This window comes from Bubalus bubalis, chromosome 6, assembly GCF_019923935.1.
Source record: "Bubalus bubalis isolate 160015118507 breed Murrah chromosome 6, NDDB_SH_1, whole genome shotgun sequence".
Taxonomy (NCBI): Eukaryota; Metazoa; Chordata; class Mammalia; order Artiodactyla; family Bovidae; genus Bubalus; species Bubalus bubalis.
Genome location: NC_059162.1, coordinates 91,161,381 through 91,186,205, shown reverse-complemented (window position 1 = coordinate 91,186,205; position 24,825 = coordinate 91,161,381). Strand labels below are relative to the sequence as shown.

Here is a 24,825-nt window from a genome sequence, read left to right as displayed (position 1 = left end):
GGGGCTCAGAATTTAGGCAAGAGTGTAAGTGATGATGTGGAATTTGAACCAAGGCTAGCTGTGTTGAGAGCCAGAGCTCTGCTTTATGACATTACATTTCCTCCAGTATACCCTCTGCCTGCCACGAGCACCTCCCATACTCCTGGCATCTGCTTTAGATGTGACCTCACTTAGTCTTCTGACAACCTGTTAACACAGATGTTATGATCCGTATCTTCCAGGTTTGGGAATGTAGGTTTGGAGCGGTAAGTGGCTCACTTGTCCCAGGTCCCACAGCGATAAATGGAGAGGCCAGAATTCCACCCAGGTCAGTCTGACTGCCTGAGGTGCTAATCAGAGAGGGGGCTGGTAGGTAGCTGGCCAGGTCATTGTAGAAGGGATGAGCAGTGGGTGGTAAGCTCCTTCATTCTCTAACTTGATAATCTTAGAGAACACAAACTGCGAGCCTTGATGACACCTAAGCGCCCTTCTACCATGAAGGCGCCCTGACCTCTGGGCTCTGGCCATGGAGTCTTGGCCCATGTTCTCTGATTCTCAATGGCAGAATGAGGCAGAGCTGCAGGCTGACTCACCTTGGCCCTTGTGCAGTACGCCTGCCAGTTGAGCTCTGGATCTCGTAGGACATCCAGGGCCATGTTGCAGGTGCCAATGGCCATGTCCTGCTTTCCGAGGAAGTGGAAGATTTTGGCTAGGCGATTAAGGATGGGAAGTTGGTCCTTGGCAATCTCGATGGCCTGGGTAAGGGACAAGAACTGGAATGTCATCTCTCAGTAGGGCCATATCACCCCAAAATTTTCATCCACCTTCCAGCTCTAAGTGCAATCATATCATGGGGCCCAACACTTTGGGGTACAACTCATTGACACTCAACTCCCAAGAGCCTAACTCACTGCCATGCTCTCTGCCATTTTCATGGACATGTCCAGTGAATCCCTCCAGACCCCAGGTCAACCCCTCTCGCTCAGACATATCAATGTGTGCTCCCTCATTTTTCCAGGACAGGTGGGAAGAGGGGCCAGAATCAGCCTCTACATCCCCCAAACTCACACTGTTTCTACCTGGGCCACAGCACTCGCCCCACTCCCAGTACAGTTACTGATAGCTCCTGCCTCGTGTTTGTTGCTGCCCCTGGGACACTGAACTCCTGCAGGGCAGGGGCCCCATCTTTCTGTGCTTGGCACAGAGTAGGTTCCCATGGAGGGGCAAAGGCAGTGTGTTAAATCAGACACAACTCTTGGAGCACACGTGAACTAGAGTTTATGCTCCACTCTGTTCTGAGATCTCTCACCAAGAAACTGCTCATCACCCATCAGCCAACAGTGTGACCTGCCCCAGGGCATCATGCTGACTGTACAGGGGGATGAAAATCACAGGGTCCCTGTCCTCCAGGAAAATCTTAAAAAACTGAGCTCAGTGTGAAAATTGCCACCGAAACAAGGTATCAAGAATAAGGCTTGAACAACACTTTAAAGTTTACGGTAGACAGTTTCATCCACTACCTTCTTTGAGCCTCTCAATATCCTAGAAGGTGGACAGATCACATAATCAACATATAAGGAGGTTCAGGGATGGAAGTGACTTGTTTTAGGGTCACAGGCCCTGTGAGCAGAGCTGGCATCCACACTGTGCCAAGCTCATTTTCTCTCCACTGTGCCATGGGGCTGCAAAGGGGAAAAGCCTGAGGGTTCAGTTCAGTTCAGTTGCTCAGTTGTGCCCGACTCTTTGCGACCCCATGGAGTGCAGCATGCCAGGCTTCCCTGTCCATCACCAACTCCTGGAGCTTGCTCAAACTCATGTCCATCGAGTTGGTGATGCCATCCAACCATCTCATTCTCTGTCGTCCCCTTCCCCTCCTGCCTTCAATCTTTCCCAGCATCAGGGTCTTTTCCAATGAGTCAGTTCTTTGCACCAGGAAGCCAAAGCATTAGAAAATTGCAACTAGCTTAGAAGATAGGCCTGGAAAATGAGGTAGGCCAGACCAGGTGTCGGAGAAGGCAATGGCACCGACTCCAGTACTCTTGCCTGGAAAATCCCATGGATGGAGGAGCCCGGTAGGCTGCAGTCCGTGGGGTCGCTAAGAGTCAGACACGACTGAGTGACTTCACTTTCACTTTTCACTTTCATGCATTGGAGAAGGAAATGGCAACCCACTCCAGTGTTCTTGCCTGGAGAATCCCAGGGACGGGGGAGCCTGGTGGGCCACCGTCTATGGGGTCGCACAGAGTTGGACACGACTGAAGCGACTTAGCAGCAGCAGCAGCAGACCAGGTGTTGGGAGGGTCTGACTCACTGCTCTTTTTTGGGATGGAGAGAAAGGTTTGGAGTAAGGGCACTTCCTGAGCAGGGTGTGGAGGTAGGGAGAAACCCAGAGAAGGAGTTGGTTCTAGGGAGAGGAGGCTGGGGTGTCAGGCTTTGTCCAGGTTTGGAGGGTGATTGTAACCAGGGGCACATACCTTGCCAAAGCAGTCCAGGGGATCGGTTCCCGAAAACCCGCAGTCATGGACACCCATGGGCGTGGTGGAGAAGGTGTCCTTCCTCTCCAGCAGCATCCCAAGGTAGCACCAGGCCAGAGCTGGGGGGCGGGTGGAGAGGCGTCTCAGGGAGTAGCAGGTGGGGAAGGGGAGAGCAGGCAGGGGCCAGCACTACCCAGGTGTCAGCCCTGGGAGGACAAGGTTAGGGGCAGGGGCAGAAATCACTGTGGGCCACCCAGAGAGAAAGAGAAACAAAGGAGGGCAGAGGGGACTTGCGAGTGAAGGGGGAAGGATTCCAGTGCTTGTTTTGTGTTTTCTACATCCCCTAGGGGCCCTCACGGAGGGTGCCTTCTGCTGTCTGACCCCAGCTCTCCCCCAGCTCTGGTCCCTGTGTGACAGTGACCCCTCCCGTCTCCAGAAGGGCCTTCATTCCCCCACCACAAAACGGGGATAAGAGGCTGAAATGGGGAGAGCTCTGTCTCTCACACTCTGGGTTGCAGACAGGCCTGGACACGTGCCCTTGGAGTGATGTGCAGGCGCATATTCGCTGGGTGACAGGTGTGAGCTCCTTGAGGGGAACAGGGAGTGGAGGGGACAGGCTGAGGGGGAGAAAAGAACTAGAGGCGGAGACAGTGACAAGACTGGCAGGGCTGCTGATGTGTGCAGGGAGAGCCCAACCCCTTCCCACTCCCCGCTGCCGCCCCCATGAGCCCGACCTCGGGGGTGGGGGTCTGAGGACTTGAGGACTTGCTGCAGCAGGGCCAGCGTGCGGTTGAAGGCTGGCAGCCTCTTCTGCTCCTCGCTGCCCAGCTCCAGGAATATGCCATCTAACCTGTGCCCGAGAAGGGGATGTGGCTGATCAGGACCCTCCCAGTGGTCCCCAGGTTGCCTTGAGTCCTCCCCAGGCTAGTGGCAGGGAGGGGAACTTGGAGCGCCCTTGCTATGGAGATTTCCCCCCTGGGTTCCAGGCCCAACCTTTCCCCCCCGTCCCTCCCCACCATCCCGTCCCCACCCCCAGCCTGACCTGATGAAGAGCGTTGCCATGGTGAAGTACCAGCCCCTTTTCTCCTCCATCGGGATCTAGGGAAGCAGAGAATGGCTTGTGCTGCTGCTATTGAGGCAATGGGGACATTGTTCATAGAGTCCCATGCTTTCCCTGAACCCCAAGAAGCAGCAAGTACACTCTTGATCATAATCCTGCCTGGTTCTGCCACTGGCTGGCCGGGTGAGCCTGGGCAAGTCACTTCACTTCTCTGACCACAGAGAATTTGACAAGATAACCTGAGTGAATGCCCCAAGCAAGGGGCCCATCACAGAGCAGGGACGGGATCCATTTCCTCCCCTAGGCTCCCGATCCCCCCACCGCAAGGCCCATATTCCACTGGTCACCTTCTCTCTTCCCCGCCATCTACCTGCATCTCCCCTTTGGCCCCATCTCTTGCCTTCCACCTTCCTGAGAAGCCCCTTTGGGCATGTGAGTGAGTTCAGCTGAAGCCCAGGAAGCCCCCCACCCACCCACCAAACTTGTTTCCCATTGTTATTCTTGCCAACTTTGCTGTGCATTTAGATTGACTTGGGCACCAGATAAAATATTTATGCTGTTATTTATGGGAGTAGCTGCTCCTGCCTCTGGAAGGAATTTTAATGAAAACCAATAAAAGCCCCAGTGCATATCAGCAGCTCTGCCTCAGGCTCTGGCCCCTCCCTCCAGATTCATCTCCCGTGGTTGATTTCCAGGCTCCATTCTGCACTCCCCACCCCCCACCCACTGTGGCCTTCTCAGCTTAGGGTCCCATTATGCCTCCACCCCCCACCCTCAGTAGTCAGAACCAAGTCTTCAGTCAAGCCAGCATTTCTGGGCGTCTGTGGTGTGAGGCCCTGTGTTGGGTGCTTACGGGCTGTGGCACTGAATGGGACCCGCACCCTGGATGGAGTCACAACCTGCCTGGGAAGACAGACTCAGGCATGAATAATAGGGCTTGAAGGGGCAGCTGCCATGTGCCAGGATCTGACACCCATCATCTCAATCTCACAACCCTAAGAGGCAGGCATCACTCCCACTTTACCGAGACACAGATTGAGGTTCAGAGAGGTAGAATGACTCGCCCAAGGTCACACAGCATGCAAGTGTCAGAGCTGGGATTTGAACCCCATTTGTTAGTCTCCAAAGCCCTTGCTCCTCTCATCACACTGGCTTACCAATAGCTATAATATGAAGCAGAGTTTGATCAAGACCAAGAGGTGGATCTAGACAAATGGAGCAGGAGGGGGAGGCCATTTCCAGTCAGAAGACTCAGAAGGTCTCACAGAGGGCTCAGATGGTAAAGAATCTGCCTGCAATGCAGGAGACCCAGGTTCAATCCCTGGATTGGGAAGATCCCCTGGAGAAGTGAATGGCAACCCATTCCGGTGTTCTTGCCTGGAGAATTCCATGGACAGATGAGCCTGACCAGCTACAGTCCATGGAGTCGCAAAGAGTTGAGCACGATTGAGTGACTAACACACACACACACACACACACACACACACACACAGGGTGGGCTGTGAGGTGGGTCTTGAATTGGAGTGGTATTTCAGAGGGTGGGGTGGGGCACAAGGGCATTTCAGATGGAGGCTCAGCCTGGACATGTGTGGGCAGTTGAGGAGCATGGAGCACAGTGAGTAAGAATGGAGGCAGTGGGGAGCTAATGCTGGCAACTTAGGCTGTGGCTGTTTTGGGGTGGCCTGTTCAGAGGAAGAGAGGAAGGGGGACCTGTGAGTAGATCCCAGTGAGCTGCGTGACTGCTCATAGGAGAGAGGTGTGAGCCCAGGCCCAAGCCAAGTCTGGTGGGAAAGCCAGACGAAGACACAATGAGCAGAAGGAATACCAGGGGCTGTGGGAGGAGGTTTCCTATATGATCCAGGGGGACCCCCAAGGCTTCCAAAGGAGGGCATGCTGGAGCAGGATTCTCAGGGACAAGTAGGAACCACCAAGGTGGATACAGCGAGAGAGGACATCAGATGGAGGGCACATTTGTGCAAAAGCTCAGAGATGAGTGAGCAGGTGTGTCAGGGGCTGCATGCAGCCTGGAGTGACCAGCATCCCAGTTATAAGGGGCGAAGGGAGGAGCCAGCAGGGGCACATCAGGAGGGGCCCCTGAATGCCAGGCTCAGAACCTGGAAGTCATCTGCAAGGCAGTGGGGAGCCATAGCAAAGGTTTGAGCTGGGGAGTACCAGGATCCCATGTGTTTTTACATCCACATCACCTTGGAAAGTTACCCTGTTACTTATGTGGGAATATGTGTATGGGGGTTTTGGCTGGGAACAGGGCTGTCTGGAAGGGAGAGCGGTAGGTCTAAGGATTAAGGGGCATCCATGAGAGCTCAGTGGAGAACACTGACCAAAGCAAAAAGCTGGGATGGGCTGCTGGATAAACTTAACCTGCTGTACCTACATAGGACCTGGGACATGGGAAGGGGACTCGGGTTCATAGGCCAAGCTGGCCAAGGACCTTGGCACAAGGTCAGCACCTGTCCACACGAAGGACCAAGGCACGTGTGCTTCAGGCTCCCTGGCTGCCTGTGGGTATGATCCCATGACCTCTGGTTTCATGCCCACTTTGAGGTTGGCTAGGCTGAGTCATGGTGGGGAGACACAGAACCCGCTCCCCTTTTGAGGCTCCTGACAAGGAAACATGACCATAGAGACAGCAGTTGTACTAGACAAGGAGAGGGCTGCAGTGTCCAGAGCAGAGGCTCAGTGGCTAACAGGCCTGGCCACAAGAGGAGGGTGGCCCTGGGTGGATGTGTTACCCCTTAGAGGCTATATCCCTATCTGCAAAAGGGCACTGTGAGGCAGTGCCCAGCCTTCCACAAATATCCATAAATATCTGCCCCCCTTCTCCTGGTTTGGGTTAGAGACGTGCAGGGTTAGGAGTGTCTGGGAGGCTTCTTTGCCCTATTTCAGTTCTAGATGGAGCGTCGCGGTCTCAGGCTCTGGCATACAGTCATCCTGCCTTACCCACTTTCTAACAGCCCCACCACCACCACTTCAGATGCCTCGTAGGGTCCACAGGTTCCCAAGGTTGAAGAGCAATGTGCTATTCTCAGGCTCTGCCTGGGTCATAGCCACCCTCTTGTTTGGTATTCAAGATGCAAGAAATTAAGTTATGTGTCCAAATCACACAGTTAATACATGACGGAGTTGGGACATAAACTCATGCCTTCATAGTTCTAGCCCCAATGCCTGTCAACAGCACTCAGTTGTTTTGATCAATCCTATTATTATATCCCTGAGACCACAAAGGTGAAGCAGCTTGCTCAGGGTGACACAGTGGTTACTATCAAGACTTGAAACCCAGTGGTCTCACCACCATTCTGATAGTCTTGAATAGGTTAAGCCTGGTAATCGTTTGCACTAAGTAAGCAATACTACCATCTAGTGGCAGACTGCCTGAATTGCCGGGGCAACTCCTGAATGTTAACTCTCTTCCCTTCTACTTGAAGACTAAAACTGATTTTCAGAGAAGTAGCTAGCTGAGTGACATCTCTCTGATAAATTCCAAATGGAGCCCCTCCTCAGATCCCACTCAAGGTGCCTTTTGCAGGAGGGCTTATAGGGTTGCAAATTAGAAGTGGAGTTAATGGTATAAACAGGCCTGGCTTGAGGCCTCCCTGTGCTTGGGTTCCAACTCTCCATCCCTAGTAGAGAGAGAGACCATTCACTCTGCTGTGCAATTCTGGTCCTAAAATGAGCTGTCTCTTTAAAAATCCTTCTGGTTGTAACTGAAGCAGCAGCTGAAGCTGTTACCAAGGGCAACCTGGCAAGCCATGGTGCGTTAAATTAAATTAAACAGGCCTCTGACTGCCCCCCCCACCTCCTGAAGAAGGGAGGGGCTGTTCTTCCTCTCTCCTGGAGAATGAAGTTGCTGTGAAACCTCTGATGGCTGCAAGGAATTCACTTCCAGAGTTGATGGCTCCCAGAGGCAATATATTTGGAGGTAGCCCCCTGGGAGGGGGCCGACAGGACCTCTGCCAGGAGAAGAATGTTGACTGAGGGCCGCCCCGGGTGAGCTGGGGCAGGACACCCCACCCTTTCTGTTGTTCATCCTCATCAGGACCCCATGAGCTGGGGGCTCCAGGGTCTACAGGGGGGTGCTGGCCAGTGGGAGAGTCCGCTCAGGCTTCAAGCTGGACGGGCTCAAGTTTGGTGGCTGCTCCGTGGCAGACCTGTGGGAGGGGACGCAGCAGGGCCCCGGCTCCAGCGCTGCCCTTCAGTAGCTGGGTAGATCCTGGTACTAGCTGAGGGTGAGAGTGAGGCACAGGCAAGGGTTCTCAGGACATTTCCCAGCTCCACTGAGGCCCTCGCCAATATTTCCCTCACTTTAGAGATGGGCTCACAGAGGCGGATTCTCCTGATATTTCATGCCAGGTCTCCCTCTTCAAATTCCTGTTGTTACCCCCAACACCTCGCTGCAACTCTGTATGGTGCTTACCATTTACAAAGTGCACTCATGGCAGATGCCACGTGATCCTCAGAAGGCCCTGTGTGGAATGTAAAGTGGGTCACCATCACCCTGTTAGTACATATGGGAACACTGAGGTGAGATGATGTCCTCAAAGACACACGACTAGTGTGACAGCCTGGACTGAAAACTGGAAATGCTGTTTTTTTTGCTATATGAATAAAAGTGCATTTTATTGAGCACTTACTATAAACGAGGCACATAATTTACATGGGTTATCAAGAATTATACAATTATCCCGATTTTACAGAAGAGGCACCTGTGGCCCTAAGTAGCCCTGGTAGACGGTAGCAGACCTGGGAACCCAGCAGCTTAGCCCCAGAGTCCCTGCACCTAACTACTCCAGATGCTGCTGCTGCTGCTGCTGCTAACTCGCTTCAGTCGTGTCCAACTCTGTGCGACCCTGTAGACGGCAGCCCACCAGGCTCCCCTGTCCCTGGGATTCTCCAGGCAAGAACACTGGAGTGGGTTGCCATTTCCTTCTCCAATGGGATTTTCCAGGCAAGAGTACTGGAGTGGGGTGCCATTGCCTTCTTCAAACTACCCCAGATGAGTGGTTCTCAAAGTGGGGTCTCGTGACAGTAGCATCAGCATCACCTGGGAACTTGATAGAAACACTACACGAGACTCTCGCACTGTGGAGAGCCGAGGGAAAATGGCAGGCCAGCGATTCTCTTTTTAACAGAGCAGAAGGATCAGCAGTTGTGATCCGCAGGGAAGCCTGAAGATCCACGCTGCCACAGCTGGGTGGGTAATTGACAAAGGTGGGTGATCTGGCAGAACCTATAGTGAATATCAGGGTTAGGATGAGACCCTACAGAGCAGGTGTGTGCTAACTTGGCAGATATAAGGATGGGTCTCAGATGGCTAGTCCGTTTACTTCAAAAGGTGACCCTCAAAGAAGGAAATGTTGGGCTCAGCTGGTAAAGAATCCGCCTGGAATGCGGGAGACCTGGGTTCGATCCCTGGGTTGGGAAAATCCCCTGGAGAAGGGCAAGGCTACCCACTTCAGAATTCTGGCCTGGAGAATTCCATGGACTGTACAGTCCATGGGGTTGCAGAGTCGGACACGACTGAGCGACTTTCACTTTAGCTACTTTAGGGGATTTCAGCAGAAGCTCTCTTAATATGCCAATGGCTTATTAATCTACATGTGTCTGCACAGGCTCTGTGTGTGTGCATAGGCTCTGTGTGTGTGCACGTGTGCTCAGTTGCGTTCAGTTCTTTGTGACCATTGATTCTGAGGGAAAATGTCTGCCTTGCAGTTCAAACTTTGCCCCTGAGGACTTTGTAATCTGTGTTTCAGAGTCAGCTCCTGCGAGCTGACTAATTCTCTTTCAGGGGAGGGGCAATGAGAAGGAGGAAAGAGAATGAATATTTCTCGACCATCGACTGTCCACTGGGCACTTCCGTGCACTGTGGCCCTGAACCTGCAAAGCAGACTGAGAAGGTGGAACACATCCTCTTCCTTTTACTGGTGAGGAGAGAGAGACTATGAGAAGAGCTGCAGCCAGCCCCACAGGTCAGGGGTAAAGTACCAGGATTCAAGTTCAGATCTGCCTCCCTCCAGCGCCCCTGTTCTTTCCACCTCATCACATGGACCCTGTGGAGGCTGATGCTGCAGAAGTAAAAGTCACCAGGTGGAAGGCCTCAGAAATAAGCTCTTCCTGCTCAACTGGAATGTCCTCAGTGATGACGCAGAGCAAGCCTCTGGGCTCTGCACTCGAAGCCCCACCCCACCCGGCTCCCATGGGGGCCTGCCCCAGAAAGGCAGGGCAGGTGAGGTTCCTACTCACCCAGCTCCTGCCTCAGTGGGGGTAAACAGAGGGCTGGGATGGGAGTCGCCCCCCACTGCCTCTACCTCCCCCAGGGTTCCTGGAAAGCCTACTGGCCCAGCCTGGGCCTCAGTTTCCACGTCTACAAGCGGGGATGATCCACTGGTCTTGCCTCTCACAGGTGTGTGGGTAAGAGTGGTCCAGCGTGACTGGGCAGAGGTGGCTGGGGGCTGGGTGCTGAGCCACGGAGGTGAGTTACCTGTTCAGCCCTGACTGGGTTCCCTGCATGGTCTTCATGGATTTTAAGATCAGAGCAGATGGACGGTAGCTCCCCATTGTCACCCCCTTTCTGGTCCTAGATCCAGAGCCATTTCTCTAGTCCCTGGTCCCTAGAGAAAAGGGGATCTGTCTAGTCCCGGGTCCAAACCCGACTCTGGCACTGGGTGGATCTGACGAAGTCTCCTGCCCTCTGTGGTAATAACAGTGATGCCTGCATTTTCTCAACTCCTCCTGTGAGTCTGGGCTGCGTGAGCCCTTAACACACTTCTGTCTTTCCTCCTATAAAGAAGGCAGTTGGGTCAGAAGATGCTAAAGGCAGCTTTGGCTCTGGCGTCCTGTATCAACGAGGAGGGGAGAACCAGTTCTCCAGATGGCCAGAAACAGAGGGAATGAAGCCAGCAGCAAACTAAGAGAGTGCTGTTATGGCACCGAGGCCATTAGAAGGCTGGGGCCAGAGCCTCGGGAAAGCTGTCCCTCAGCCAAGGCTTTGTGTCGGAGAGACCTGAGTCCATTTCCAGCCAGCCACTTATGACTGTGTGCCCTTGAGCAAGTTGCTACACATCCTGGAGCCTCAGTTTGCTCATCTGTAGAATGGCATTAATAACAGTTCTGATTCCCCAGCATTTCTAGGAGGTGCAAGTGAGATAATCTGTGAAGAGCACATGAGTGCACAGTCTAGCTCATTGTCCAGTGTCAGTCATCCAGCTCCTTTTCTAGCAGAACCAAATCAAATCACTCAGATTTGTGGAGCCATGAATGTATGTATACGTGTGTGTGTGTGCACGTGCACGCGTGTGCCTGTGCATGTGTGTTTGCAAGCACCGTGGGAGGAGAAACCCTGCCCATGATCTCAAAAGTTGCAGATCAACTCTGAAGTCCTCAAAGCACCATTCCTGACGTCCCCCAAGCTGTGGTTTCCTCCCCCTCTGTGTGTTTATGTGTTTTCTTCTGCCAGGAGGTTTGTTTCTTCCCCCACCTCTTGCTCTCAAAGCCCTTCCTGTCCCTGAAATCAGCCCGGCCACCACTTCAGTCGAGTGACAGAGGAGGACTTTCCTACCTCGCACAGCCACTCAGGCAGGGCTAAGCCAGGAACCCAAATCCTGACCCCTGGCTCCCAGTGGGGTCTTCTCCCAATTTCATTGTTCTTTTCCCAAAGCTGGCTCTGGGCAGAGTTGAGGGCAAGCTCAGGGGCAGGAGGAAGCCTGAGGAGGCAGAGAGGAGGGTGGGTGCTCACTTAGAAGGAGTCTTGGCTGCCCCATCAGGGGTTGAGGATGAGCAGGCCACATCCAACCAGGCTTGCTGGGGCTGGCCTTCCCTCTGCGACCCCGTTACCTCCTCCCACAGCCCCCATCAGGCTGGTACCACTGTCTCCATTTCACAGAGGGAGACACGGACACTCAGAGAGGTTGCACAGCCGGCCCAGGTCACTCAGGGTGTCCTGCAGCTGGCAGACTCCCACACCAACGCTCTGACTGTGGGATCCCAGCAGTGCCTCTGTGTGCACAGTGGGCCCAGTCGCCAGGGTCTTGGGCAGCTGCATTGCTGTGGGGGGATGACTGGGAGAATGGGAAGGGAGGCTGGGGGAGACAGGGGTGTGGAGAGCAGAAATCTATTGAGAGGGCAGCTCCTTGAGGAGTTCTCTGGTCCTGGCCTCCCTGATGGTGGCAGAGGGGTCTGTGTGTGTGTGTGTGTGTGCCTCCCTGATGGTGGCAGAGGGGTGTGTGTGTGTGTGTGTGTGCCTCCCTGATGGTGGCAGAGGGGTGTGTGTGTGTGCGTGTGCCTCCCTGATGGTGGCAGAGGGGTGTGTGTGTGTGTGCCTCCCTGATGGTAGAAGAGGGGTCTGTGTGTGTGTGTGTGTGTGCCTCCCTGATGGTGGCAGAGGTGTGTGTGTGTGTGTGCCTCCCTGATGGTAGAAGAGGGGTCTGTGTGTGTGTGTGTGTGCCTCCCTGATGGTGGCAGAGGTGTGTGTGTGTGTGCGTGTGCCTCCCTGATGGTAAAAGAGGGGTCTGTGTGTGTGCGCGCCCCCCTGATGGTGGCAGAGGGGTGTGTGTGTGTATGTGTGTCTCGCTCCCTGCTGGTGGCAGAGGTGTGGGTGTGTGTATGGGTGTGTGGGTGTGTGCATGCCAGGGACCCTGGATGTTGACCAGCAGTGACCTCTTGGCCCTTCCTGCTAGGTCCCAACCCGCTGGGTGCGGCGACAGTGTGGAATGCCCACACCTTTGTTTGTGAGGCTGGCTGTTGGACCTCCCAGCACCGGCTCCGTCCTGCCCGCCCCAGCTGGCCAGGTGAAATCTGGATGGCCTGCGTGTCACCTTGAGCCTGTTCTGTCCTCTGTGCGACAGAGAATCACAGCACCCAGCAGCAGTGTGTCTGTGAGGTTTGATGTGCTAAAATGAAATGTGCTAATGAACGTAAAACTCAGCTCTGCGCTGGTTCCTATTACCACCCAGAGCCAGCCCTGGTCCAGAAGCAGGGATGAAAGATCTGCATGAGTGTGTGTATGTTCATGTGGGTGAGTGTGTGAAGCCACCAATATTCTAGGAAAAGGGGGAGGAACTCACATAACTGAGTCAGCTTGGGACAGAGATTTTGTTTTCAGAGAAAAATAAGTTTGTTACCTTATTTTAGAAAAATAATAGGAATTTTAAGACTAAGAAACCAAATTAAATTTAGCAACAGTCACAAATTCCTCTTAGGTCCAACCCTGTGCCAGACGCTGGGAGGCAGATAGAGACAGAAGGCTCACCCTCTTGGGGGCAAGAGAGAAACTGCTTGGTGATGAGTCAGAGGCTGAGAACGGCTCTCCTGTGGAGCAAAGCCCAGGGCCGTGGGGGCCCGGGGTGGGGCGGGCAGGCGAGGGGCTGGGCCCCACCGTGATCTGCACTCCGCCTGGAGCCCTGTGTAGTCTCTTTCTTACTCCTCACAGCAACCCTGTGAGATGATGCTAGAATCCCAGCTTGCAGATAAGGAAACTGAGGCTCAGAGAAGTGAAGTGACTTGCCCTTAACCACCTGGTAAAGGAGGAAGAATTTAAACGCTATCTGTCTAACTCCAAAGGGTTTGCTCTTAATACCTTTCAGCCTCAAGACTCTACCAAGAATCCATCTAGGACTGTGTGGAGGGCTGATGGGGGAGGAATGATGGATAAAACAATCTGCCTCATCATATTTTTGTAACTTGAAGATGAGGAAAGAGAGGGAACGAAGGGCTGAGAGGGAAGTCACAGACACCCACTCGCACACAGAAACGCTGCTTGTTTTTGGATTGTGGGCTGAATTACTAACTTTTATAATGTTTTCTCTTGTAATTTTAGTTAGCAGATGAGCAGCTGTCATTGATTCTTTGGCTGACCTTTATTCTTTGAGGTCTGGGGGTCTCCTCCCTGCCTGGGATAGTCCCAGCCCCCTCAGGATGAGGAACATCTTAGAGCCGCTGTACTGGGCAGGTGGGACCCCCCATCACGGCTCCTGTGCATGGCAACCCTCTCAGTGACGGGTTCCTCAGCTGCTGCTCCACTGTCCTCGCTTCTTCGCCAGCCCAGTGCTGACTTCACCTCTGCCCTCATCCTGCCTATGCCCCACCTGCACACATGGCAACCCTAGGTTTCCAGGAGGCAGCCCTGGAGGGGGGCTCCCCTCCCTGCCCCACTGGCTATCTGCACTATCCTTATTGCACCCCACTTCTCCAACCTCTCCAGAAAGAGCAAAGGCTTTGGAATCAGACAGAGTGGCGTGAACCCAACTGCCCCTTACTAGCTCTGTAGTCTCGGGCAGGTTACTTAGCCTTGCTATGCCTCAGTTCCCACACCTGTAGAATGGGATCAGAGGGATCTTGTGAGGACTAAGATGAAATCCGCAAGGCACCCGGAGAAGAATATTCTTCTTCTGCATGCTGAATATGCTGAATATTCAAGCAGAATATTCATGAATATTAATTATTGTGTGAAAGTGTGCATTGTACGAAGGAAGGCTTCAACATGGAGGTGAAATTTGAGCTGGGTTTTGATGAATGGAGCTTGCTTTCTAGGCAAAGAGAACAGTACCTGCGTTGGGAGGTGTGAAATAGCACAGCATGTTTGGAGAAGTATGAGTAGTTTAGAGTCCCTGGGATGTAAGAGTAGGGATTCCCTGGCGGTCCAGGAGTTAGGACTTGGTGCTTTTTCTGCAGGGGCTCTGGGTTCAATCTCTGGTCTGGGAACTAACCTCCCACAAGCATGGCAGCCAAGGGGAGGGCGGGGACAGGAAATGCAGCTGAGGAGGGGAGGAATCAGGCTTCAGAGTCCATATCAGCAGGGCCACCCTGTCCTCCACCGGGAAGCTTCCAGCCACCCTCTTTCCAGGCCTCACCCCCTGCTCCAGTTCAGCTGTCACCAAAGGACCTTTGCACATACCACGCCCCTGCCAGGAGTGCCCCCGCCCCATTCCTGCCAGGACACTCCTGCTTCTTCCTGAAGCCTCCCCCAGTCACCTGTACTGAAAAGAACTGCACCCTCTCTGAAGCTCAGTTATTGTCACTCTATGCCCAGGACCTCAACTTGCCAGGTCCCTGTTGATTCCAACACGGGTCTTGATGTCCCCAAAGTGGATTTCCCTTGTCATCCTCTGGCGGGGGGTGGGGGGGGGTGGGGGTGGGGGGCGGTGTCCTGTTTTTGGTTCAGAAACTATGGTCTCTGGTATACAGAGATGGAAATACCAGATCACCTGACCTGCCCCTTGAGAAATCTGTATGCAGGTCAGGAAGCAACAGTTAGAACTGGACATGGACCAACATGTCCAGACTGTTTCCAAATAGGGACGAACATGGAACAGACTGGTTCCAAATAGGGAAAGCAGTACATCAAGGCTGTATATTGTCACCCTGCTTATTTAACTTTTACGCAGAGTACATCATGAGAAATGCTGGGCTGGAGGAAGCACAAACTGGAATCAAGATTGCCAGAAGAAATATCAATAACCTCAGATATGCAGATGACACCACCCTTATGGCAGAAAGCCAAGAAGAACTAGAGAGCCTCTTGATGAAGTGAAAGAGGAGAGTGAAAAAGTTGGCTTAAAACTCAGCATTCAGAAAACTAAGATCATGGCATCTGGTCCCATCACTTCATGGCAAATAGATGGGGAAACAATGGAAACAGTGACAGACTTTATTTTCTTGGGCTCCAAAATCACTGCAGATGGTGACTGCAGCCATGAAATTAAAAGACGCTTGCTCCTTGGAAGGAAAGTTATGACCAACCTAGACAGCATACTAAAAAGCAGAGACATTACTTTGTCAACAAAGGTCCATCTAGTCAAAGCTATGGTTTTTCCAGTAGTCATGTATGGATGTGAGAGTTGGACTATAAAGAAAGCTGAGTGCTGAAGAACTGATGCTTTTGAACTGTGGTGTTAGAGAAAACTCTTGAGAGTCCCTTGGACTGCAAGGAGACCCAACCAGTCCATCCTAAAGGAAATCAGTCCTGAATACTCATTGGAAGGACTGATGCTGAGGCTGAAACTCCAATATTTTGGCCACCTGATGCAAAGAACTGACTCATTTGAAAAGACCCTGATGCTGGGAAATATTGAAGGCAGGGGGAGAAGGGGATGACAGAGGATGAGATGGCTGGATGGCATCACTGACTCAATGGGCATGAATTTGAATAAACTCTGGGAGTTGGCGATGGACAGGGAGGCCTGGCATGCTGCAGTCCATGGGGTCACAAAAAGTCGGACACGACTGAGCAACTGAACTGAACTGAACTGGTGTACAGAGCTGAGAGACGATTGTCACCTGGCACAGGCTATGCAATAAATATCTGTGACCTCAGCCAGTCATAGGCACATCTGACTCATCCCTTTGCACCACTCCCCCAGAGATGGGACTCCAAGAGGTCTAGTTAATGAAGGAACAAATGTTTGCTCCTCCCTTTGTCCATGAGCTTCTGAAAGGCAGGAGTTCTTAAAGATAGGGCCTGGCACACAGTAGGTGCTCAATAAATGTTAGGCTGAGCATGTGCCTCTCAGACTTGCCCATAATTTACCAGTTTATGGGCACCTTTACCCCATGATTTGATTGGATAACCACAGTAAACTATTGTTTAATGTTTATAAAGCAGACATGAGGCCAGAGATGAAAAGTGACTTGTTCAAAGTCACACAGCAAAATAATAAGAGCTGGGTGCTTTAACTCAAGCCTTCTGCTCTAAGTACACAAAATCATCATTGTCTTCCTGATTGTGACTATTTCTTGAGCATCTGCTCTGTGTAGATAGTTTATAAGCACAAGCATGTGCGCATGTTAAGTTGCTTCAGTCGTGTCCGACTCTTTGCGAACCTTTGGACTGTAGCCCACCAGACTCCTCTGTCCATGAGATTCTCCAGGCAAGAATATTGGAGTGGGTTACCATGCCCTCCTCCAGGGGATCTTCCTGACCCAGGGATGGAACCGGTGTCTCTTATGTCTCCTGCATTGGAAGGTGGGTTCTTTACCACTAGAGCCACCTGGAAAGCCTATTTATAAGCATGATCTCTCCTAATCCTCAGATGATGAAATGGAGGGAGGGCTCCAAATCCCCAACTGTCTCCTGGGATTGATGGGGGCTGACCACAGCCACTCTGTGCAGACCTGGGGAGCTGCCACCAGGCCAGGCACAAGGATATGGCACAGGGCCTGGGGGCCACCTCCCACCTGAAGACATTAGTTCCCTCCCTGAAGCACTGGGCAGGGCCCCGATCGCCATTCTCTCTGGCGGTCCCTAAAGAGGCGGGTGTGAACACACCATGGTGGGGCAGACCAGCAGCAGGGAGGGAGGAGTCAGCCTTTATTCCATTTCTATGCCCAAACCTCCGCCTCCCTCCCCACCTCCTCTGGGAAGCCTTCCTCCAGTGAGCCCCCTCCTGAGAGCAGGAAGGAACCTTGGAGACCATCCAGTGCCCCCTTCCCACTCCCCTTTCGCAGTGGGGAAACTGCAGCCCAGACAGGAGAAGGCCCCAAGGTGGGTGGCTGCAGCTGAGATGAGAACCCAGGCCTCCTGGCCCCCAGTCCAGGGCTCTTCAGGCCCCACTCGGAGACTGTGACCACAGTCAACATATACCGAGCTGGCCAAGTCTTCCCTGGAGAGCAGCTGACGTTCAGGGCCTCAGACTCAGGCTTTAAAACAGGAGATCTGGGGTCGTCTGTGATCCTGCTGTCATTCTAGGTGCTTTCCAAACATCAGCTCTTAGTTATGACATCTACCAAATGATGATGTCCCCATTTTACAGATGAGGAATCCTAGGATACAAGTACCATTATTATCCCCACTTCATAGAATGGGAAGCCCAGTGATGCTAAGGACCAATTAGAGGTGAGAGCATGAAGGACTGGGATTGGGACCTGGATTGTCTGACTCAGCGTCTACCGTCTTAACCTCCACCCTGCGCTACTCCCCTTAAGTCAAGCCCTTGCCTCCCACATAGCACTCCCTGAGGTCTTAACTCCACATTTCCTCTTAAGCTTTGGTGGAAAATGTTCCAAGGCGGTGTGCAGAGGCCTTGTGAATGCAGCCATCCTACTCATGTGAAAGCTTGTTGTCATTTATCCATCACAAACCTAAACTATGATAAAAAAAAAAAGTCATCATTACCAACTCAATCCTGCCTGTGCTATGCCTTCAAGGAAAAGTCACGGTACCTCTCTGAACTGTGGTTTCCTCTTCTGTAACAGAAGGATAAGGCCCTCTATATCAGTGTCAGCCATCTAATGCAAGCAGCCTTTGGGATGGCCCCCAGTGATCCTCATCACCTGATATTCATGTCCCTGTGTAATCCCCTCTCTTTGCATGGGGGCTGGACCTAATGACTTGCTTCTAATGAAGGGAAAAATGATGGGATATCCATGAGAGAAGGACCTGTGGGAGGTCTCTGACCAATAGCCAGTGAGGAATTGAATTCTGCCAACAGCCAAGTGTGTGAACTTGGAAGGAGATCCCTTCAGCTCCCCCAGGCTGAGCAAGCCTTCAGATGAGACTGCAGCCTAGAGGCACCTTCTGAACCATGCCTAGGTTCTTGAGCACACACACTCTGAGACCATCAGTGCTTATTGTTTTCAAGCTGCTAAATTTCAAAGGATGTTTGTTATACAACAATGAGTAACTCATATATCCAGGACTTGTCTGTTTAGTGCCAGGCCTACGCCACACGGACATTCACTCAAGAAAGCGCTGCTGTGTCCAGGTACCATGCCAGGTATTAAGTTTACAGACAGACATACCTACTCTCAAAACCTCAAGGTTGAGCTGGGGAGACAGACTTGTAAACGGACAGTGTGAGCAACATTGTAGGAGCCCCAAGGATGTCCTAACCCAGCCTGGTGAAGTCAGTGGAGGGGATGTCTGAGAGCAAGGAGAACCTTCCAGGCAAGGGTGGAGCAAAGGGCACTTCAGAAAGAGGCTGAAGACGTGTCAAGGTGGGCTGTAAGGAGACCTGGACCACAGGAAGCAAGGGCAAAAGCTTGGCTGGAAGGGGGAACATGGAAGAGGGAAGGCAGACAGCAAGATCACAGAGGCTCTCCAGTGTCCACCAGAGAGCCTGAGACTTATCTGCTAGGCAGTGGGGAGTCACTGGGCGTTGTAAGCGGCTGAGGGATGTGACCAGAAAGGTTGATCAACATGAATACTGGCAGCAGGGTTGGGGCAGAAGGGTCAAGGCAGAAACCCAGGCAGGATGATGGCGACCATATTGGTACAGGCAGGGAATGATGGAAGATGGGCTGGCAGAGGGAGGCATTAGAGGAGTGGATAGGCCACGGATATATGAGGAGGTGGGATGGACGGAATCTGGGGTCTGAGTGGATGGGGATGGTGGGTGAGGAGGAGAAAGGAGTCAAGAATGCTGCCAGTTTCTGGCAGGATGCAGAGCTGTGCCTTATAGCGAGGTGGGTGCACACAGATGCAGGGATAGGTACTTGGAGGAACAAGATGACAGGGGTGAGTTGGTGTGCTGAGTTTGCAGTACTGCCAACAAAGAAACCTAGGCAGGCTAACCGGCTGGGATGTGGGTCCACTCCCTAGCCCAGCAGAGAAAAGCTACAAGCCCAGTCTGGGACTCAAGACGGGAGAGGCACACTGGAATGGTGTTCCGGAAGCCAGCGGGCCGGGGCCAGGGGAGAGTGTGGGGCCATGGGCGTCCCTGTGGACGTTAGGGGCCGCGACCCCAGCCAGCCCTCCCAACCTGGAGACGTCACCTACCTGCTGCGCGTAGCCCAGCGCCTTGTCGTAGAGCGCGATGCCAGCCTCCAGCACGCGAGCTCGCTCTTCCGGGCTGGCGCAGCCCACGTCGAAGCCGTGTGCGTAGCCCTGCTCCGCCAGGCAGCGCGCAGCGCGGAGCTGGGGGTCCTCGGCTGCCCCGCGGTCCCCCGCCAGGCCCATGAGGCTGGCCAGCTGCCCGGCGCACGCCTCCTCCTCTTCCTCCTGCCCCAGCCGCCCGTACACGTGCGCCAGATTGGCCCAGGCGTTGAGGTTACCCGGATCCTCGCGGGCCACCTCGAGGAAGCGCTCGCGGGCCTCGTCCAGCTCCTCCAGGTAGAAGGCGAAGGCTCCCAGGAGGTGGCGCACGGCGGGGCGCTGCGGAGCGGCTGCCAGCTCCAGCTCCTGCCGCAGTCCCTCCCGCTGCAGCTTCAGGTCCCGGGCGCGGAGCGAGACCGGCGAGCGCAGCTCGAAGTTCAGCTGCATCTCCAGGTGGAAGTGGCCCGGGAGGTAGTCCAGGTCGTCGATGAGGGCGTCCAGGTCCTCGGCCGCGGCCTCGGGCTCCGCCATGGCTGCCCGGCGGCTCCCCGGGCCTGGCCCCCAAGGCTGCAGTGGAGGGGGGCGCCCCTCTAGCGAGCCCGGCGCGGGAGGCGAGGGTCAGCGCGCAGAAGCCTGGGGCACAGCCACCTCCCATCCCCGGCGCCGCCCGCCGGTGGGTGGGTCAGAGCCACTCAGGAGCGCCCTGTGGGTGTTTCCGCTTTCGCTGCTCAGCGGCTTTTAGACGCCTGCATTGCACAACCAGGTGTGCCTGATACACTGATGTAGTGCCAAGTGCGGGGCGTGTAACGCCCAGTACCTGGCAAAAGGTGTGCTTTTACTCTCTCTGCTCAGCAGATGAGAAAAAGTGAAGCTCAGACGAGAAAAGTACTTGCCCAGGTCACAGAACTGGGTGTGCCCAAGCAGGCCTGGAACCCAGTCTGCTGAACCCCAAGCCAGTCCCTTCCTCCGTGAGCACTTCTCCACCCTGCATGAGCTCACTTAGTCAGGCCTGGCCCTTCCAGTCGGCACCGAAGCTGCCCTCACTCTTGTAGCTGTCCCAGCTCCTCCACACTCCTCAGTGTTTGCTTTACCTGTCCCCTTCTGCAGATCTTCCTTAGCTGTTATTCATCAGGCCTCCCCACTTGGGATTTCTCCGCCTCCTCTCTGCCCTGCAGTGGGGCCCCAGTGGAAAGACAGGGATTCCTGTGCTGCTTTTAATCCCTGATACTGTGTGAATGGGGCTTCCCTTGTGGCTCAGAGGTAAAGAATCCGCCTGCAATGCAGGAGTCGGAGGAGATGCAGGTTCGATCCCTAGGTCGGGAAGATCCCCTGGAGGACGGCATGGCAACTCACTACGATATTCTTGCTTGGAGAATTCCATGGACAGAGGAGCCTGGTGGGCTACAGTCCATAGGGACGCAAAGAGTTGGACACAACTGAAGTGACTTAGCACAGTGTGTGAATGAGTGACGCATCCAATGTGTGAATGAGTCTCTAGATTATTTCACACTTTATTCTTCCCTCATCTGTGACATGAGGGTGATATTCCCTCCCCCAGGACCAGGGTAGATATCAGGGTAAACCTGGTAAATGTCACTCTGGATAGCTATCAGCTCCCACTCATTCTGCACTCTGGGTTTTCTTGCTCTTGCCAGTGTTCCCCCAGGCCTGGCATCAGCCCCTGTCCTCTAATAGAAGGGCTTTGCTCCCTGCCTCAAAGCTGCTAGTCCTCCAGGACTTGGATTTTTCAGGTCTGAACTTCTGAGTTCCTCCCACCCTTCATTTCATCTGGGGCTGGGCTCCTAAGACCCTGTTATTTTATCTTCATGAAAAAAACTGATCAGCATTTTCAGAAGGGGAAATAGAGCCAATTTGTAAACTTGGGGAAAAAAATATTTGACTTGAGCAATAAAATGGCAAATTAAAACAGCATTCTGGAGATATTTTTCACTCATAATTTAAAATGTGAAATTTAATGAGCTTCATGAAAAGTTGTTACTATAAATTATTGGTGATCATGAGGTGAAACGTGGGCTCCTGCTCTGCTTGGGAAGATCAGAGATGGATTCCTGGGGTGTTTGACTTCCCCCCCCTCTTTTCATTGTCATAAAATTACCATTTTAACCATTACATAAAATTTACCATTTTAACCATTTTTACCTGTGCGGTCAGTAGCACTAAGTATAGTCACATTGTGCAACCATAACTACCATCCACCTCCAGAACTTTTTCATCTTCCCAAACTGAAACTTTGATTCCATTAAACAACTCCCTATACCCGCTTCCCCAGCCTAGCAACCATCATTCTAGTTTCTATGAATTTGACTACTTTATGTACCTCATTTGAGTGGAATAATAATAAAATATTTACCTTTTTGTGTCTGACTTATTTTACTGAGCATAACTCAGGGTTCATCCATGTTGTAACTGTGTCAAAATTACCTTCCTTTTTAAGGCTGAATCATATTCCTTTGTATGAATATATTATATTTTGTTTATCCACTTGTCCATCAATGGCTATTTGGGTGGTTTCCACATTTTAGCCCTTGGGAATAATGCTGCTATGATCATGGGTGCACACATATCTTTTTGAGTCTGTGCTTTCACTTCTTTTGGGTATATGCCCAGAAGTGAAATTGCTGGGTCATATGGTAATTCTATGTTTATTTTTCAGAAAAGCTGCTATACTTTTTTTCCCCCATGGAGCTTCACCATTTTATATTCTCACCAACAATGCAGACAGGTTTCAATTTCTCTATATCTTCACCAACATTCGTACTTTGTCTCTGTTTTTGCTTGTTTGTTTTATAATGGCCATTCTAATCGGTGGCTTTGGCATTGGATCTGACTCTGAGAAGATGAATAGGAGGTGAATGGGGAGGGTAGTTTGCTGGTGCATTTCAGCAGCAGCAAAGGCACATGAAAAGGCTAGAGCTTTGCCAGGGCCAGGTATGCCTAGGGACAGAGCATGGGAAAGAAACGGCAGCGGATGAGGACTGAAGGCAGCAGCCACAGCCCCGTCTCAGAGGCCTGAATCCTCTGGCTCAGAAGCTTGACTTACTTTGTTGACATAACTTACGGCACCAGAGGATGGGTTAGAAACTCTAGCACACTTTACTTATAAGCTTCATGTCTACTGTGTGATGCTCACTAGATGTGACCAGGACAAGTTACTCTCTCTGGCTGATCCTCAGTTTCCTCTTCTGTTCCATATGGGTTGGAGAGGATTGCGATTGTACCTACAAGAGAGAGTTAATTGCTGTGATCAGGAAAGTGCTATGATGGGGATGCTTCGGGCTGACTGGAGCCAGCTGCCTTGCTGCACAGCTAACTCACCCTGGCCTGCCTGGCAGCCAGAACCCCCAGCCCAATGGACCCTGCCTGGCAGCCAGAACCCCCAGCCCAATGGACCTTGGCTTATATCCTGTGGCTTCTCCTCCCTGAGTCCCAGAGCCAAGGTGCTTAGGCTGGGAGAGAAAGGAAGTAACCCCAGGAAGGCTGGGCCCAAGAACACCTGAGCAGCCCTGGGTCTGGTTGCAGGGCCTCCCCAGCTCATAGAATGTGGTAGTGGACACAGCCACTTGTCACTCATTCCTCAAAACAGCTCCTCCAGAATGTTGCAGTCACATGTCACAGACAAGGAAATTGAAGCCAGGGTAACTCGTCTGAGGCCACCAGTTAGGAAGCAGCAGGGCTAGGATTTGAAAGCGATTCTCTGAGGATTTATGCATTTCTGGGAAGTGGGATTAGATTCATTTATTTGTTCACTGGTCATTCAAAAAATATTTGCTGAGCACATTCTCTGTGCCACATACTGCACCAGTAGTGAAGGACAAACAGTCTCTGCCCCTGGGCCTTCTGTAAGGTCCCTTTCCAAGGGCTAGGAATGACCTCTTATTATGCTTCTGCTATGGAGCGTACCTAAAAGGCTCATTTAATCTTTATAGCAGTCTGGAGACACAGAGATTACTGGCTTTATTTTAAAGGTAAGAAAGGTGAGAAGCAGAGGAGGAAGTGACTTGCTCAAGATTGCACGTTGGGAAGGGGCAAAGTCAATGCTTGGATGACCTGGGGTGGCTGTCCTGTGTGTGTTCCCGAGTACTGACGCCTCCGACCTTCAGCTCAGCAGGGCAGCACGGATGCTCCAAGTGCTGTGGTCATGTGCCCGCCCAGCTTGGGGCCTGTGAGTCCAGCTCATGGATTAAATGCTATATTGGGATGGCAAAAGGGTGTTGGGTGGGGCATGGAAGGAGACCCACTGATCTGGTAATCCACTTCCACCACAGACTGGATGCAGGACCCCTAGGAAAGTTCTATTTCTGGTTTCAGTCTTGTTTTCATCAAATGGTATATGACTCTTTGCCCTGCCTCAGCCTAAAACCCTTGGGAGGATCAAAGGCGATCACAGGAGATGATATTAGACAGTCTGTAGCATGACCCCAGGCCCTGGTGGAAGGTAAGGGAGGTTGAGAGGAGAGAGCTGGTCATGCCTTAGCGGGGGCACATAACCTCAGTTCTTTTCTTTACCAAGCAAGATATACACACTCTTTAACGTTGAGTTTGAAATTCTTCTCCTCCAGGAAGAAATTCTTCTCCTCCTCCTCCTTCCTCAACCTACCCACCACCCGCAGTCTGGGTCAGAGACTTCCCTATCTTCTGGACCTGCTCACACTGTGCAGTCACTGTTTCCCTCCACTAGACTGTCTGAGAAGGGGCCACATCTGGGTCCCAGACACCCTGCACGGTGTCTGCCCAGAGTGGGTGTCATGGGAGGGTGGGGTAGGGTGGGTAATGGGGAGGAACAGAGTCCTGACTCCATCTCTGTAACACCTCCCCCACCACCAATCTCATTCCTACCTTCCACGCTCTGGCTCCCCTTGCCTGTTCCCTCTTTCTCCTTCTCCTCACAGAGTGGAGAAGGAATGGGAGGCCCTTTGCCTAAGTCAAGACCTCCCTGTGGGTCTCACTGGTCCCACCAGCATAAGGTGAACATTAAGAGGCCTTTGCTCTCCATCAGGCCCGGTGCAGGGTACTGGCATAAAGCAAGAAATCAGAATCAGTTCCTCAATTTATGGGGCTTCCCTGATGGCTCAGATGGTAAAGCGTTTGCCTGCAACGCGGGAGACCATGGTTCCATCCCTGGGTCGGGAAGATTCCCCTGGAGAAGGAAATGGTAACCCACTCCAGTATTCTTGCCTGGAAAATTCCATGGATGGAGAAGCCTGGTAGGCTACAGTCCATGGGGTCGCAAAGAGTCGGCTGAGCGACTTCACTTTCTTTCCTCAACAAATGACTCTAAAACCCTACCAAATGGCATCCATATTAACCACCATGAGGGGCCATTAAATCTGCCGGGCTCGCCTAGAGGAAGGATGTCTGGCAAGGCAGCAGTGAAAATGTGCAGAGCCCAGTGGAAAAGTCGGGAACCTCGCGGGCGTGCCTGCCGGGGCGCTGCGCGGCAAAGACGCAACACACACAGCACACGGGTTCTGGCGGATCACAAATCACAAGGCCTGGGTTGCCGTGGCAGCGGTGGCTGCCGTCGGCGGCCA

General features: G+C 52.7%; 1 protein-coding gene across 3 annotated transcripts in view; it reads right to left on the bottom strand.

Moving 5' to 3' along the window:
- The window catches only part of TTC22 (tetratricopeptide repeat domain 22), an 83,277-nt gene extending 63,163 nt beyond the window's left edge, over nucleotides 1–20,114 (bottom strand). For all 3 annotated transcript variants that reach the window (XM_045166152.1, XR_006641222.1, XR_006641221.1), the window contains exons 1-5: nucleotides 19,238–20,114; nucleotides 3,496–3,551; nucleotides 3,188–3,303; nucleotides 2,454–2,572; nucleotides 573–734 (exon numbers count right to left, since the gene is read on the bottom strand). In XM_045166152.1, the coding sequence (XP_045022087.1) occupies nucleotides 573–734; nucleotides 2,454–2,572; nucleotides 3,188–3,303; nucleotides 3,496–3,551; nucleotides 19,238–19,804 (1,020 nt within the window). In that variant the 5' untranslated portion in view covers nucleotides 19,805–20,114. The remainder of the gene's footprint in view (nucleotides 1–572; nucleotides 735–2,453; nucleotides 2,573–3,187; nucleotides 3,304–3,495; nucleotides 3,552–19,237) is intronic.
- Between the last annotated feature and the right edge of the window lie 4,711 nt (nucleotides 20,115–24,825).